The 18,524-nt window shown below is 38.5% G+C and overlaps 1 protein-coding gene across 20 annotated transcripts in view; it reads left to right on the top strand.

The window, feature by feature from the left end:
• The window catches only part of svila (supervillin a), a 339,560-nt gene that overhangs the window by 164,199 nt on the left and 156,837 nt on the right, over positions 1–18,524 (top strand). For 16 of the 20 annotated variants that reach the window (XM_087987490.1, XM_087987491.1, XM_087987489.1 and 13 more), the window contains 4 exons: positions 4,938–4,995; positions 5,201–5,352; positions 9,717–10,395; positions 18,078–18,161. In XM_087987490.1, coding sequence (XP_087843616.1) covers positions 4,988–4,995; positions 5,201–5,352; positions 9,717–10,395; positions 18,078–18,161 — 923 coding nt within the window. In that variant the 5' untranslated portion in view covers positions 4,938–4,987. The remainder of the gene's footprint in view (positions 1–4,937; positions 4,996–5,200; positions 5,353–9,716; positions 10,396–18,077; positions 18,162–18,524) is intronic. The other 4 variants (XM_087987483.1, XM_087987494.1, XM_087987496.1 and 1 more) reach the window with 2 other exon arrangements.

Consider the following 18,524-nt stretch of genomic DNA (forward strand, 5'->3'; position numbering starts at 1 on the left):
CTGATGTGTTAGCCAGAATCAAGAGAGATTGGGATGAGATGGAACTGATGTTGTCAGCGTACATATGAAAACTGGTGCCGTTTCTTTTGAGGAATGGAGATTTCCATGGCCTGACCCTTGGGCGACACCAGAGATAACCGTGCGAAAGCAGGAAGAAATATAATTGCAAGTGATTTTCTCATTGCAGATAGATAGAAAGGAATCTAAGCTATTGTATTTCTTTTAAAGATGTTATAGTAAAATTGTGCAACAGGTTGATATTTCCTCTTTACTCCTGTGCAATAAGTAAATTATTCTGGATTTTGGAAACATTTACTATTGCTTAAAATATGAACTAATTCATTACACAATGCCATTGCGTGACCAGGAGCTATGGTGAAATAAGTGCCAAATCACATTTTGAATTAAAGCAGCTTTGTCTTGAGAAACCGGGTTAACTAGAGTACTAGATTCCTTGAAGCTTCCAAAACACTTATTTTAAAAATGGAACTGACATTGAATTTCAATTTTGAATACATTAAACCTAAGTAAACTGATAAAAAAAATTGTTTTTAAAAAACATTTTGACTATGCAAACAAGTTTTTTTAACATTATATTACAATAATTGCAATTGGATTTGTCTCTCTGAACTGCTTTCACACACAATTAGACATTCTCACCCGAGGGATTTTATGTAGGATGATTATTTTGCAGTACACATCTGACCAAGAATAGCACAAACAGTAAGTACTAGTCAAAATGCAGTTTGGACAATGGAGGTGTCAAATGCCAAGTCTGGTAAACTATAATTTGATAAAGAAAATGGAGAGTGAATAACATTGTTAATCTGTTTTTTATTCGCTTCCAAGGCTGTTCAGCATTTTCCATCAACAAAATCTGTTTTTCAAAAATGTTGGACATTGTGTGCTTTTTTAAGGAATGCTTTTGTATTTATACTATACTTGTATGGTGAAAAGAACTAACTGTTGGGATCTGGTATTTTTTTCCTTAAGTGTGGGTTGCATACTGGTTCAGATATCTCTCTGACTTGTCCTTTGTTATAATTGGGTGAATAATATGGGAGTATAAAGGAAACTTGGTTATTTATCTATAGTCTATTGAATGGTCAAGTAGCTTAATTTCAATTAATTTCTCTTAAAAAAAAAATACCTGAGTACATTAGACATAAGTCCTGAGTGTAGGTACTAGACACTGAGTGAATGAAAGAAAAAAAGATTTAAGTGGGATTAAGCTGTAGGTCTGAGAGCAACTGGAAACTGAAATCCCAAGCAAGCTCTGGGAAATAACAGGCAATAAGAAGGATTTTCAAAGGCTTTGGGGGCAGTGACTGAAGACTGGCCTGTACCAGTGCTATCAAAGAAAATTTGATAAATAAATTTAATGATCAGAGGAGTGAAAATAAAAAGCTGGGGCTTTGGGAATCAACTGAGGTAGCATAATATGAAACCATGTAGACACTTGGTAAGGGCCATGGTGGGAGAAATGAGAGTCCTCGAGTGGGTAAGAAAACTCCGAGGTTGGAGGTGAGGTGGTCAGCTAGGAGAGTTTGAGAAATTTAGCCTTGAGCTGATGCAAACTGGTGTGATGTATTGTAGGAACTTTGGGTTTGAGCTGTACTCCAAAGGTTTGAACACCTAAATCTAGGCTGGCACTTCAGTCCTGAATTGGGGAGTGTTGCATTGTGAGATGAAGTGATAAGTGGAAGAATATCTAGAGTATTGTGTTTGGTTTTGGTCCCCATATATAAGAAGTATATCTTCCAGTGGTCATGAGGCTAGTTCCTGACATGGTGGGCCTCTGTTAGGAGGAGAGTTTGAGGAGACTGGACCTGTACTCTCTGGTATTTAGAAGAAAGTGAGGAGTAACCTCATTGAAACTTAAAAAATTCTTAAAGGGCTAGATGCAGAAACAAATATCATTACTCAAAGGTGCTGGAAGGGCACATCCAGTCAAGCAGCATCCGAGGAGCAGGAGAGTCTACATTTTGAGCATGAGCTCTTCATCAGGAATGAGCTCTTCCTCAGCGAATTTTTAATGTTCTCCACCCAGAGGGCTGTGGAGACTCGATCACTGCCTGCATTCAAGACTAGAGATTGACAGGTTTCTCGATACTAATGACATAACGAGTAAATGGTGTTCAGATAGATGACCAAGTGGCTCCAATTGCTGAATGGTCTACACTTGCTCCTTTGTTTCTATCCATCTTTCATTCAGGATATTAAAATTCCTCCCCTCTGAAGAGGATGTGAAAAACTGCATACCAGTCTTCAAAGAAGACTTAGAAGTTCTATCAATTCCCTACCCAATATTTATCCTTCAGTCAACACTTAACAACAAATTTACTTTAGCCAGCACCATCCAAACCAACAACTACTTTCATCAAGAAGGATAAACACAGTAGATACACAGGAATGCCACCACCTGCAAATTCCCCTCTCCAGTGTCTCACCTTGAAATATTTTGCTGTTTCTTCAGTGTCTTTGGGTCATAATCCTGAAAATTCCATCTGAGGTGTTGGTGTTGGACTGGGGTGGACAAAGTCAAAAATCACACAACACCAGGTTATAGTCCTGAGGAGCAGGAGCAGGAGAATCGACATTTCACGTATGAGCTCTTCTTCAGGAATGAGCTCATTCCTAATAAAGAGCTCATGCTCGAAACGCTCCCTTTCCTGCTCCTTGGATGTTGCTTGACTGGCTGTGCTTTTCCAACACCACAATTTTCAACTCTGATCTCCAGCATCTGCAGTCCACACCTTCTCCTCGTTGTGATTTTGGACTTCCTCCTTAATGGTATTGTGGATCTACCTCAACACACAGACAGCAATGGTTCAAGAAGGCAGTTCGCCACCATCTTAAGAGTAACTAGGGATGAGCAATAAATGCTGGTAATGTCCACATCCCATGAATGAATTAACTAAAAACAATAAATCACATGAGCAAAACAGAAATGCAAATCATCATTCTTTTGAATCGGCAACAGTTTTGCTCTGTTTTTGGTCAATTGAAACAAGTGAGTGCAGCAACCGGGATATTAAAGTTCAGCAGCCAAGCTAATGGATATACTGTCCAACACGATGGAAGAGCAGACTACTTCCACAGTGGAAGCTTGTAACAGTTTTATGATCAGCTCTTTGCTGAAAATATTTAACTTCCTAATTCAAAGTTTTGTGCAATTGATTAAACTTCTTAACTCAATTGACGTTTGCTGTTCAAGTTCTTAGTTCAACAGCTGATTTGTCCTTGAAAGAAGAAGCAGAGTAAACCGGCCTGGCACTGGAAATTAATGACTTTGTGAAACTTGCAAATTTTTAGAGTCATAGAGATGTACAGCATGGAAACAGACCCTTTGGTCCAACTCATCCATGCCGACCAGATATCCCAACCTAATCTAGTGTCACCTACCAGCACCCGGCCCATATCTCTCCAAACCCTTCCTATTCGTATACCCATCCAGATGCCTTTTAAATGTTGCAATTGTACCAGCCTCCACCACTTCCCCTGGTAGCTCATTTCATACACGTACTATCCTCGTGTGCAAAAAGTTGCCCCTTGGGTCTCTTTTATATCTTTCCCCTCTCACCCTAAACCTATGCCCTCTAGTTCTGGACTCCCCCATCCCAGGGAAAAAGACTTTGTCTATTTATCCTATCCTTGCCCCTCATGATTTTATAAACATCTATAAGGTCGCCTCTCAACCTCCAATACTCCAGGGAAAACGGCCCCAACCTGTTCAACCTCTCCCTATAGCTCAAATCCTCCAACCCTGGCAACATACTTGTAAATCTTTTCTGAACCCTTTCAAATTTCACAACATCTTTCTGATAGGAAGGAGACCAGAATTGCACACAATATTCCAACAGTGGCCTAACCAATAGTCTGGCCCTAATTTTCAGTCTATGCCTTTTAGATCTAGAATCGCCAGTGGATATAGTTAATCTTCATCTACACTGTCTTTTCCTGTTAATATCTTGAAGCCTTTGATCAGATTACCCTTTAACCTCCTAAATTATAGAGAAAAGTTCCAGCTAAAGACTATTAAAAAGAAGGACAGGGATTCAGAAAATTAATTATGTGATCATTTTCTTAATAATCATTGACTAGGGGTTGAATACTATGATCAGTCTGTGGAAACAAACCATTAATGTAAAAATAAGTAGTCACCAAGTTCTTAGAGGATCCTCTCCCATTAAAGAGAGAAGAGTCATAGGGTCCAAACTGAGAGTCACCACTCCCCAGTCCAAGGGTAGAGATTTGAGAGGTGATTTAGTTTGAACTGATCTCAGACAGGAGTCACTGTGGAGCTGATTTGAAGTATAATTTCCCGTGACACTGTAGGTTTCATTTTAAAGGTCCCTGTCATATTACCATCAAACCAAGCTAGGGAATATATGAAGCCAAGATATAAGGTGAGTTAGTAACAAGAATTATCAGAGATTTCCAGTGAGGAAAGGATTTGGTTTGTAATCAGAATTGTTTTCAAAATGTTAAAAGAGAAATTGTTCTAAGTAATTGAATTTTGTATTGCTCATAGACATAGCATTTAAAAAAAAACTCAGTTTAATACAAGGATAGGAAAGGTTTAGAAAGATATGGGCGAAGTGCAGGGAAATGGGGTTAATGTTGATGGACATTTTGGTTGGCAAGGACGAGTTTGAGTCAAAGGACCTGTCTGCGTGCTGTAGGATGGATAACCGATAATGCTTGTTTTATTGGAACAACCTTGCAAGTAAATTAAGAGGATCAAAATGATTCTGAATTATGCATTTGCTGTTAAACTAATGGTACTTGTCTGGAATTTTGTCTATGCACAGTTGTGATTACTGAATGGCATTATATGCTAAATAGCATTATGTAAATTGATCAAAATGTTCAAGAAAGTCTCTTGTGGGAAGCACTTGCATTTTGACATGCTTTTAAGAATCACTGTTTCTTAGTTTCAGAACTTCGAAAACTTTTTGAAGCTGGCCAAAAATCTACTGCGGAAATGAACAGGTATTAAGGGAATTTAAACGATGTTTAGTTTTGGGTGGAATAACTAAAATGCTAATAACTTGTTTACACTTTTTGTAAATAAATGCACTATTGGAACTATTGAGCAATTTGAGCTTTCTGCACATTTTGTGGATTACTTGCTGAAATAGTTTTCATAGGCTATGGATTTTACAACATTTTCAACTCTCAAAACTATTCTGCGCAGGAAAGAGAGGATTGCAAGACGTTTGGAAGGAATTGGAGGTGATACACAGCCAGTGTTGTTGCAGAATTGTCGCGAGCTAGTTACTCACCGCCTGCTGGAGGAAGACACTCCGAGATACACACGAGCTTCTGATACCTGCAGTCCACCCCTAGGTGAGAGAGGTTCGAGTACGATGGATTGTTTAGTGAAAGGCATTTCCTCTTTCTATAGAAACTCTAAAATTTCCCAACAAACACAGTAAAGATGAATTTTTAAAATCAGATTCACTACTTTTTAAACAAATCTTCTAACAGTTTTGTATGAGAAATGACAAAAATAGCTTCTTGTATGTGAATAAAGAAATTGACTCCCGTTCTGTCCTCCAAGATACTTATGTGCTTCAGAAGTCATGATTTGGAGATGCCGGTGTTGGACTGGGGTGTACAAAGTTAAAAATCACACAACACCAGGTTCTAGTCCAACAGGTTTAATTGGAAGCACACTAGCTTTCCAAAGCTAATGTGCTTCCAATTAAACCTGTTGGACTATAACCTGGTGTTGTGATTTTTAGCTTCTGAAGTAAGTTGTGAGTGACCCTTAATTCATAATAGAACTGGTGTATGGACCATCTGCTTGTGCCACCAAATTTACAATCATGTTAACGATCATTGATCAGTTGTATAAACTAAAGTCGTGACTAAAGCCATCTTTGATTCTTTTTAGTAAAGACTAGAATATGTAGGAGCAGAATCAGACAACTTAGCTCATCCATTCTGCTCTGCCATTTGATCATGGCTGATATGTTTCTCTACCCCATTCTCATGCCTTCTCCTGATAACCTCTGATCCCCTTACTTATCAAGAACCTATCTATTTCTGTCTTAAATACACTCAATGACTTGGCCTTCACAGTCCTTCACCCTCTGGCTAAAGAAATTGCACCTCATCACAGTTCTCATGAGTCTGAGGCTATGCCCTTGGATCCTAGTCTCTCCTGCTAGTGAAAACATCTTCTCCACGTCCACTCTGTCCAGGCCTCTTGGTATTATGTAAGTTTCAACAAAATTCCCCTCATCCTTATAAACTTCATAGAGTACAGACCCGGAGTCTTCCTCCAGTCCTCATATGACAAACTCTGCATTCCTTGGATCATTCTGGTGAACCTGCTCTGGATCCCCTCCAATGTCAGCATTCCCTTCTTTAGGTATGGGACACAAAAATGGTCACAATATTCTAAACTCAGTCTGACCAGAGCTTTATACAGCTTTCTATCTGTTCATGCCTGTTCTTGTATTCTAGGCATCTCAAAATGAAAACTAATGTTGCATTTGCCTTCCTAGCTCCCAACTGAACCTGCATGTTAACCTTAAGAGAATCCTCAACTCGGACACCTAGGTGCCTTTATGCTTCAGACTTCTGAAACCTTGCCCCATTTAGAAAATAGTTTACACCTGTATCCTTCCAACCAAATTGCATAACTTCACATTGTATTCCATCTGCACTTCTTTGCGTGCTCTCCTAGCCTGTCCAAGTCCTTCTCCAGCCTCCCTATCCATTCAACATTATCTGTCCCTCAAATTATCTTTGTGTCATCTGAAAACCTAACAACACTGCCCTCAGTCCCTTCGTCCAGATTGTTCATGCATAATGTGAATAGTTGTGGTCCCAACACAGACCTCTGCGGAACTCCGTGACTCACCATCTGCCATCCTGAAAGACCCGTTTATCTCACCTTTTGCCAATCAGCCAATCCTTCATCCATGCCAGTACCTTTTCTCTAACTCCATAAGCTCTGACCTATTTAGCAACCTTCTGTGTAGCATCTTGTCAGAGGTCTTCTGGAAATCCAAATACATCATGTCCACTGGCTCTCCTTTGTCAAAGTGACTCATTACCCCCTCAAAGAATTATAACCGATTTGTCAGGCATGACCTCCCATTGATGAAGCCGTGCTGACTCAGCCCTATTTTACCATGTACTTCCAAATACTCTGCTATCACATCCTAAGTAATGGTCTTGAAGGGGCTGCACAGAGGTTCAGTGGTTAGCACTGCTGCTTCACAGCACCAGGGACCCGGGTTTGATTCTACCCTCAGGCAGTGTGGAGTTTGTCTGAGTGGAGTTTGCCCATTCCTCCTGTGTCGATGTGGGTTTGCTCTAGGTGCTCAGTTTTCCTCCCACAGTCCTAAGTTATATGGATTGGCCATGGGAAACATAGGGTTACAGGGATAAGGTAGGGAGATTGGGGATGGGTGGAGATGCTTTTCAGAGAATTGGTGTGGGCTCGATGAGAGAATGGGATTCTATGAAAAGGATTCAATGAAAAATCTTGCCAACAAACAAGGTCAGACTAACTGGCCTATAGTTTCCTGTCTCTGCCTCCCTTCCTTCTTAAACAGATGTGTTACATTAGCCATTTTCCAGTGCAGTGGACCCAACTTGACTCCAGTAGCACTTGAAAGATCACCACCAATACCTCCATAACCACCTCTGCTCTCTCCTTGCTAACCCTGGAGTGTCATCCATCTGGTCCTAGCACCTTTCCTTAGTGATGGTCGCTGCACTCACTTCTGCCTCCTGAATCCCTTAAAGTTCTGGTATGCTACTGGTGTCTTCTACTGTGAAAACTGATGCGAAGCACCCGTTCAGCTCCTCTGCTATTTGTTTGTTCCCCATTACAACTGCTTCAGCCTATTTTTCCAGTGGCCCAATGTTCACTCTTGCTTCTCTCTTACCTTTTGGGTGTCTAAAAAATCTCTTGCAATATTTAATTTTAGTAGCTAGCTTACATATTTTATCCTCTTCCCGCAGCAGCCCCCCCCCCCCCCCCCCACTTAATGCTTTTTGTTCATTGTTCTCTGCTGTTTATTTTTAAGACTTCCCAAACCTCTGGCTTCCCACTAATCTTCACCACAATGAGTGCTTTTTCTTTTGCTTCTGCTGTTGTCTCTGACTTCCCTTATCAGACATAGTTGCCACATCCTCCCCTTAGTATGTGTCTTCTTCCTTGGGATGAATTTCTGCAGCACTTCCTAAATTACCCCAGAAACTCCATTACCACTCCATCATCTTCCCTGCTAGACTCCCCTTCCAGTCAACTCTGTTCAGCTCCTCCTTCATGTCTTTATAGTCGCCTTTACTTCATTGTAATACTGTTACATCTGATTCCAGCTTCTCTCTCTCAAACTGCAGGATGGATTCTATCATATTATGGTCACTGCCCCCTAGGGGTGCCTTCTCCTTCAGCTCCCTAATCAAGTCTGCTTTGTTAGACCTCATCAAATTAACAATTGCCTGTTCCCTAGTGGGCTCTACTACAAGCTGCACCAAAATAAGCCATCACATAAACCATCCACAAATTTATTTTCTTGGGAGACACTGCCAAACTGATTTTCTCAGTCCACCTGCATATTGAAATCCCCTGTGATTATTGCAATAGCTATTTTCTTACATGCCTTTTCTATCTCCTGATTTATTTTCTGCTGCACATCCTGACCACTGCTCGGAGGCCTCTAAATAACTCCAATAAGGTTTTTTTATCTGTTGCTATTCCTCAACTCTATCCACACAGTTTCTATCACTTCTTGCTATCAATAAAATTTCATTTCTTATCAACAAGTACCCCTGGCCCCCTCTGTCCTCTCGATAGGACACGTATCCTTGGATGTTTAGATCACAGCTCTGATCCCCTTGCAGCCATGTCTCTGTGATGCCTACAACATTGTACCTGTCCATTTCAATTTGCAATTTCATTAAAGCAAGATAAAATATGCTTAAGATGTTATAATTGGTAAATAATTTGATAAGAAACAACATTAAAAGAACACAGGGAAGTGTTTAAATGTTCATAGCACAATGTAAATTGTTGGTGCTACCATAAATTTGATGGGACAAATATAACTTAAATATTTCCATTTTGAGGATTTGATCAAAGTAACCGTATATATACACTGATGTTTACTCTGTTTCGTGCTGCCACCCTTTTTGTAGAATTAATGTGTTGGACTTTTGCGAGTTGATAATGGGAGTAATAGTGTTTTGGCATGTGTCACCGTTCCATGTAAAGTGATTAACTTTGGGACAGTAAGGAATGAAGTTCAAATATATCTCCACAATGGAGGAATTGGTGGGAGATTTTTCCTGAAACTTATTTAGAATAGCTTTTATTGTCACATATACTCAATGTGTATAGTGAAAAGTTTATAAGTCGCCAATTACAGCATGACCTGGATACAAAAGTGCCAAGGCACAGCTTCGTTTGTTACAAGATTTTAGACAATGCAGAAGTAAAATGTCCAGCATTATGGAAAAGGGTTCAGTACAGCAGACCACGCTAGCTCTTAGCTTCCAGTCCACATCAGGCAATGGCTCCGCATAATGCCGGTGACTTGTGAAGCGGCTGCAGGAGGCCATTTGTAGACTACAGTTGGTAGAAACCCAAACTAAGTTGCTCTTCACTGGCTGAAATGGCTCATGGCTTTTGGAAGTCAAAGTAGATAAGGGAAACTTTAATAAATAAATATATTTTTTTCTTCCAGTTAGGAGATCAAATAATGAGGGCTTGGAGCATCACCTGGTTGAAGATTCTCCTTCAGAAAGGCAGTCGAGACCAAGGTGCCGAGGAGAGGTTAAGCAGATGGATACTGAATCTCCTTATGGCGTTGGTATGGATACCGATGCTTTAGATGCAAAAGCAGAGAGAATAGCAAAATACAAGGCCGAACGGAGGAGACAGCTGGCTGAGAAATATGGGATTGCCTTGGACTCTGAACTGGATGGGCGTGTTGCAGCCAAGTACTCCAGAGGAAGAAAAGAGGTTGATCTAACTGAAAAAGTGCCATCACAAACAGAAAAAGATCACAGCAGTGAATCGATTAAATTGCACGGTTCCAGGGATACAACATTGAGTGAACCACAGACTCTGTCACCTGGTTCACATAAAGAATGTTTCTCACCAGAAGGAAATGATTTCACAGAAAGAGAAATTTTATTGAACAAAGAAAATCACAAAAATGTGCTTGAAACAAGTGCCAAAGGAAGAATTCTGGACCATACAAGTGTTTGTGAAACTTCTGCAAACCTCAAGGATTCCACTGTGAGTGATGTGCCAGGCTCCCCACCGCCTTCACAGAGGGTTTCACTTACATCACCAAAGCTGTTCTCAGAGTCGTTTAATTCATTTAGTGAGCAGTCTCAAAATTTGCAGAATAAAGAAGGGTAAGAATGCATTAACAAAACTTACTTCTCTCAGATTATCTTGTTTGCAGATCTTTGAATTAGCTTGACAACAGCCTGTCAAATTTATCTTAACCATTGCTTTGTGCATATTTCTTAACTTTAACTATGAAGCTTTGATATTTTGCTGACTTCCTGATAGGTGATTTCTTTCTGACATGTTTAGTTATTAATTGATCTAGTTAATTCCACAGTTCTCAAACTGAAAAGTAAATTTCCAGTAATGTATTTCAAGTGTTCTAGAATACTACTTCTAAATATCAAATGATTGCATTACTTTCCCAACAACAATGCAGAGTCACGAAGTTTTCAATTTCTACATTTCGGTAAAATTTTAATAAATGGTTGCATTCCATTATTTTCAAATATATGTTCTGGGTTTCTTGCCTAATTTAAGAGTTGCTCAATATTGTGTTAATTTATTCTTGATCACTAAAATCGCCCATTTTAAAACAGGAGATATGTTTTTGAAAGCATTATATTTTTGTTTATCAATTCTGCTCTGAAGAACAGGATCAAATTTAATGTCATTCATCAACACTAAGGATTTTTTGAAGTTGCCTGTCCTTTTGTTAAAACTCCATTCAACGTAGTTGGTTCATGCATTTCAAACTTTTTTGTTTTTTGTGTTCCTTGATCGTGTTGCTGGTGCAATGCTGTTTTGATTCAAGTCTGCCCATTGTTAATAGAATAAGAGAAAGTCTGATTCTGGCAATTGTCCATGTGTGCACATGTCTGGGATTTGAACCTGCCAACAACTTGGTGAGAATGGAGAATGACCGTAGGAACTTTTCCATATGTGTTCATTATCTAACTTAACTCAGTTAATTGTCCTCTGACTTAATTACATTATAAGCAAGTTAATGTATAAATTGTCCAATATCCTCATGTTCGTATATATTATCAAAGCTCTAAGTTTTTCTCTTTGTTTTCTTTAAGGTAAAAGTACATATTTGCATTAAATATTGAATTAAATTAAATATTTAATCACATTGAGGAAGGTATTTATATTGCCTGCTGTACCAGATGTAATGCTTAATAATTATTTCAATACAGGTCCCTCTATTTCTCACTCTTCTAACTTTTTGTTTCTTTCTTTCTGTGTATTTCATTCCCTTACCATTATTATTGCTAAGTTCAAATTCCAAATGGTTTGCATTATCTCTTAACTAGTGCTTTCTTCTCTCTTTCCATTTTGACTTTCACCGGCAACTCATCCTCCTAGTCTTCACCAAGCTTACAATCATTATGTCCTTTTTGTGGTAATCATCCTATATGTCTTTAGCTTGCTCCAATGTTTCAAATGTTTTTATAAATTCAGCATCTTCAGCATGTTTGGTTGCCTCCTCCTGACATAATCCTCAAACGTTGCAGCTTGTAAATAGCATATGCTAAAATAAAGAAGAATTTGCATTTGTAAAACAGCTATATCGAACATCCAAAAACACTTCACATGCTTCACAATTGCTTTGAAGTGTGGATGAACTTGGCAGTCAATCAGACAAATTTTAACAGATGCTTTATTTCTAAGAACGGACTAAACTTGTTGTGGTGTTTGTTTGCGACGATGAATGACACAACCCCTTAAAGGTTTAAAACCACAGTGGAGAAAGCTGCATTGCATATCGCAGTTTAATGTGTATTCCAACTACATTTGTGGGTTTCTCAATATTTTGCCACATTCAAAACAACACTTGTTTTAAATCAATCCCCATTTAGTTTTACAGTAACATGTAGTTGTTGGCAATGCTTCAGAACAAAGCCATTGAATGTAGAACAGTTTTTTTTCCTGATCCATAAGATGCAGATCCTGTTCAGGGATTCTTGTGAAAGTTTAGATTGTTTTGATAAGTTGTGATACACAAATTTATGGGAACATTTGAAACTTCATTAACTTTAACTCAAAGCATCTTTAATAATAATTTACCCGAATTTTGTTGGATTTCGATGCAACTAAAATGTAATTTGCATGAAGACTTAGATTTGAATTTTAAACTTAAGTGGCATCAAAGAAATGTGCCAGCCTTTAGTTTTCTTTAGTCTTTTAACTCCCTCTGGTACTTTCTGTACTCTGATATCTCACAAACTGGATCCACTGTGCCAATATGGGTAGAGATCATAAAACAGCACCAACTGAGACCATATGATCCATCATAAATGGGCTCTGATTTTGCGAGCAAAAGTTAGAAATGTTCAAAATTGCAGTGTTCCCTCCAGAGTGATTTTCATCTGTCTTCGTTTTTCCAGAATTTCTCAATAGATGCTCTGTTCTCTGCTGGTGCTCCTTCATATGACATAACATTCCATGTTCTACAAACTTATCTCAACATTTTCTTCATTTTTATAATGAGTTCTGAAAGCTGATGAAATGTAGATATCTTCTTCCACCTCTGACTTTGTTGAACTCCTGCCACAGAGATATATTTGCTCAGTAAGCAGACAAAGCATAGGGAAGGTGGTTTATTAAAGCTACTTTACTCATGCAGGTTTCCAGAAGAGCTGAAAACTCATGAGAACTCACTCTAAAGGAATTCAATGGGAATAATTAAAAGCAGAATGTTACATCTGCCACTACTAATGAGTAATTTGTTTATTCTTATTCCAGTAATGTTTATATTGAGTTATATCATGTCTCAGTGTTTGTTATTTAAATGTCCTGCTACATCTATTGCAGGTAAATATGCCTGCCCTTCAGATGGGAATGATTTGTAAAACCTAAACATTGCCAAAAATGTCTTGAATAGAATGGAATTTGTATAATCATCAGAATCTGCATACTAATCTAAAGTAAAATGGAATGTGATTCTTAACAAAAAAAATTCCCCATTCACTTACAATTGCAAAATACTCTAATGACATCTAGCATTAATTATGCTCATGAGATGAGTGTAGTAAATTATGCCTGATCCTTTGTTCGACCACAATTTCCATTATGTATCCAATCTTAAGTCTTCCACAGATTTTGGATGAATGTCAATCCTTCTTAGTCATCTACCTCGTGCAAGTTTATTTCCATAATCTTTTTTTTCTGTATGATTTTCAGAATTTATTTGTCAGCATAATAACCCATTGTGACATATTACAATGGTATGATTGCCAGTTCAGATGATAGATGCTGATCAATGGTGTATTCAGGATGAACATAGAAGGGAGGAGCTGTGGTAGGCGAATTGGCCCTTCGATCTTTCTCTGCTGATCAATATGATGATGATTGATCATCCAATTCAATATTCTGTTCCTGCTTTTTCACTGAACTCTTTGATCCCTTTAGCCCTAAAAACAATAACTAAGTCCTTTAGGAAAATTGTCAACGTTTTGGTCTTAAACACTTTCTGTAGCCAAGAATTTCACAGGTTTATCACTGAGTGAAGGGGTTTGTCCCAGTCTCAGTCCTAAATGGGCAACCCAAATCATTAAGTAATGACTCCTAGTTCAGTGCTCCACCATCATTGTGACCATCCTTCCTCTGTTTACCCTGTCTAGTTCTGTTAAAATTTTATTATTTCTAAAAGTTTGAGTTTCACCCTTCATTCTGAACTCCAGAGAATATAACCAATCCAGACTGTCTTCATGCGTCAGTCCTGCTATCCCACAATCAGTCTGACAAACCTTCATTGCATTCCCTCCATAGCCAGAACATCATTCCTCAGATAAGGAGACCAGATGTACAGAGCATTGTAGAAATACTCCTCAAATCAGATACCCTCATGGAAAGAAAGTAGTCAAGTTAATGGTTTGGACTTTGCCATTTCATCCAAATGTTATTACCTTCTCTCCAAATATACTGCATGATCTGCTGAGTGTTTCAAGAATGTTTTAAATTTACCTTCAGATTTCCAGCATCTGCTGTATCTTGTTCTTTCTAATATTTTTATTAAATCATTTTCTAACCAAAACTTTTATTTAGCTTCTATTAAGCTTCTCCCATGGGTGCCAGCAATTCTGGAATTTTTATTTGATTTTGACCCCTGGAGAAATTTTATGGAATTGAGGGATCATTGTTCTAATTTCTCGAAGGCGTAATAAAGCCTCCTCTTTAAAAGGAAACATTCTTGTTCCTCCCTCCCACATATCGTCTGTGTCTCTGCCTAGCTTTGCTGTGGTTATTTTGTTAGTGGTGGTCTAGGCATTGCTCCATTAAGCATACTTTCCCCTGAGTTGTAATGTGACCATCCTATGAAAAAGGACCTGATGCATGCAATTGATCAACCAGAGTTGCTCCCCAGTTTATAATTTGGCAAGCATCAAGGTTGCTGCATAAAATTATTCCTAGGTGTTTGAAAATACAAGTTGCATCTTTTACTACTGTCAATCCCAAACTATAATGTTATGTTATATGTGTTATGGTTTCAAGGCTTGTATAATTTTCTCTTGTGAATTTTGACTGTGAACAGAAACAGCCATGTTAGTAGACATAAGCAACTACCTTACTTCATATATCGTAGCCACTAGAAATGCCTATACAATGCAACAAAAATAAGCTTAACCTTTTTCTCTTCATGGGCAAAATACAATCCAGTCAGATGCAAAGCAAAGTTTAGTTTACAATTGAGAAATAAATAACCTTCGCTATGATAGTTGATAAAACGATAAGGTTTTTTTTTAAAAGTATATACATAAATTATTGCAGATTTATATGTTAATCACAGGAAAATGGCTTGGTAGAGAATGAGGAAAGTAGCTAAATGTGACAAACATTGATTTTTGAAGAGGCTATATGCATGAATAAATTAGTTTTGACATTCATATTTTTGACTTTGGGACTGTGCATATCAAGTTAAAATAGGGGTATTTATAAAGTTAGGTTTAGTGTGTTTTTAGCTGATTATAGGGAAATTTAACATCTTGTTATTACTATGGCGTGCAGTAATTTACCCCAAAAATTTAATACAGTGATGTCCATCATCAGTGCTGACTTTCTAAAACTAATGTCTTTTATTAAGATTTTGTTTGGGGTTCAGCAAGCTATTTAATTTTGAAGGCATGCATTGCCTTACAATTTTGTTCTCCCAGATGCTGTAGTGTTACATTATAAGAACTTCCTGTACCTCCCTGTGACACCTCCTGCTGATCCTGACCTGCATGCACCTTTCCCACAGCAAACAGGACAAGCAGAAGACTTTCTTGCCAGTCCTTAGGGACTATTCTTAGGAATAGTCAAAGGAGGTGTTTGGAAGCAGACTAAGACAGCTAGTTGGATACTACAACAGCAACAACAACTTGTGATTCCATAGCAAAGTTTAATGTTATAAAACACCAAAAGCACTTCATAGGAGTGTATGTCAAACAAAATTTGACATTAACCTTAGCGCAATAAGGAGCTATCAGAGGTAGATTTTACAGAGTGTATGATAGCAGAGAGGGAGGTGAAGAGTAGAGATTCAGGAAGAGAATTACAGAGCTTAGATATTCATTAACTGAACATCAAAAGAACAAAGGAAGAACAAAGAAAATTACAGCACAGGAATGGGCCCTTCAGCCCTCCAAGCCTGCACCAATCCAGATCCTCCATCTAAACCTATCACCTATTTTCTAAGGATCTGTATCCCTCTGCTCCCTGCCCATTCATGTATATGTCTAGATATGTCTTAAATGACAATATCGTGCCAGCGTCTATCACCTCTGCCGGCAACGTATTCCAGGCACCCACCCACTCTGATGGTTGCTAACATAAGAATGTGGGTTCAAAAGTGGACAGAATTGGATACCAAAGATACTAAAATGTCCACATGAGGTTGCATTGATGGGGGTGTGCCTAAATAACCTAGAATGACTCCTCTAAGGATGAAGAATTTGGCTTCAAATTGTGACCTCAAGATGTGAAAGTTGCTCAGAACTTGGAACATCAAAAGTGTAGCTCACCATATGTTTGTAGTGAGAAATTGAAGTATGCAAGTCAATTTTTTGTAGGGGCAGCCAACATAATGGAGCTGGATGTTTCTACAGGTGCAAAATATACATCGACTTAATTTAGACAGTTGACAAAGTGTGTAACTTTATCTCATTTTTTAAAATCTATTTATATAACTCATATAGACCACATCCAAAATAATTACATCAACCTCAGGTCGTTGACAGTCTAAAAGATGTCAATCAGTAATCTATTCAAGCACTTTTCTAACCCCCATGCATATTGTGATGAAAGTAGTTTCAATTTTAATCTGAAAATTCTATTTTTTTTGGAATAACTGCTGCTGATGTTCATGGATTTTCGCAGGCTTTTAGATAGTTGAGTATTTAACGGCTTATATGCATGTTGTGTGTACATGCAAATCAAACAGTTTATGATGGCCGTTGATCAATAAACCTGTTTCACTGTCTATCTTGCACATGAAAAATGACAACTTTACTGAGCCATTAGAGAGCTGCAGGTACCTGCAGCAACTCACCCCAGGCAGTTGAGCAAAAAGCCAAAGCAATACAAATGCTGGAAATCAGAAACAAAGGCAGAAATTGCTAGAAAAATTCAGTACATCTGGTAGTATCTGTGGAGAGAAAGCAAAATTAATGATCTAGTTCCAACGATCCAAGTTCAGAACAGTTGAGGTAAAATATTTGGAGAGAAAAGGAGATTTTTGGCAGGGTTAAGTTACTGTGTCTGCGCTGGCTTTTACCTCTTGGGGGGAGGCCATGGCCTAGTGGTACAGGTACACAATCCTTCATCCGAAATCCTTGGGGTCAGTTGTTTTTTGGATTTCAGAAAGAATTATATTTTCACAGTGAAATAAAAAAAAATTGAGCAAACCGCAGACCCACGCTTAACTAATATCATCGCTGAGACATAGTTGACGCCTACCAGTGCTGGGCCACGTCGCTACATTGCATGTGAGTGACTTGGGTTGAGTGGGTGTGGAGTTGGATCACCTGTTTGCACGCCAAACAACGTTGTTATACAGAAAAACACCTCATGAAAATCTTTTGATTTAGGAGCTTTTCGGATAAAGGATTGCGTACCTGTATTAATTTTATTGGACTGTTAATCTAGAGACCCAGATAATGTTCTAGAGACCTGGTTTCGAATCCCACCCTGGCAGATGGTGGAATTTGAATTCAGTCGGAAGAAATCTGGAATAAAGAGTCTAATGATAACCATGAATCCATTGTTGATTGTTGGGGAATAAACCTATCTGGTTCATTAATGTCCTATTGAGAAGCAAACTGCCATATTTATCCGGTCTGGCCTACCTGTGATTCCAGACTCAGTGATGGTGGTTGACTCTTATCTGCCCTCTGGGCAAGTAAGGATGGGCAATAAATGTTGGCCTCAGGATTAGAGTGGTGCTGGAAATGCACAGCAGGTCAGGCAGCATCCGAGGAGCAGGAAAATTGATGTTTCGGGCAGGAGGCCTTTATCGGGCACCACTCTAATCTCCAGCATCTGCAGTCCTCACTTTCGCCTGATAAATATTGGCCTGTCAGTGATGCCAACATCCCATGAATGAATAAAAATAACAGAAGAACCCTGTGTCAGGTGTACTCTTACAGAAGTTTTTTAAAAATATTTATAACCTTGTTGAAAAATGTATAAGAAATCTCTTAAGTTTTGGTAACTTCATGCTAGTAATAATACCCAAAGAAGAAAATGCCTGTAGGGTGTGGAATCCTTAGGTATGGAATTGTTACAGCAAATTGATTCTAGCTGTCTCTGCTATATTTTCATATAGCAATGCAGTGAAAGTAAAGAATGAATGGTTTCTACAAAGAGATTCCAATGGCGAGACACCTTCTCTTATCAACTGGCCTTCCAGGTACTGTGGAACATGGCTTTTATTGTCATTTTCAGATCATTCCTAATTACCTAATTTACGTGTTTTCCACATTGCTCATTTGATCATTGTCTATCCCTATATTGGCCAGCGTTTTATGTTGGACTCATAGCTTTCCTGGTAGAATGATCCATCTTGAAACTTTACACACTAAACTCACTGATCGCTTTTGTGTATCTCCATTATTAATGAGTTGGATTTTGAGTGTGCTTAACTAATCCTTACTTGGACTTCAAATAACACAAGATTGTGTTATATTTCTTGTCACTCACTAATCATTCAAAGAACTCTCCCTTGTTATTATTACTGTGAAATCCATTGTTGTCTTTGGATACTAGTGTAAGT

The sequence above is a fragment of the Chiloscyllium plagiosum genome, unplaced genomic scaffold, assembly GCF_037043375.1.
Source record: "Chiloscyllium plagiosum isolate Xiang-an unplaced genomic scaffold, Cpla_swu_hap1 HiC_scaffold_5, whole genome shotgun sequence".
NCBI classification, from domain to species: domain Eukaryota; kingdom Metazoa; phylum Chordata; class Chondrichthyes; order Orectolobiformes; family Hemiscylliidae; genus Chiloscyllium; species Chiloscyllium plagiosum.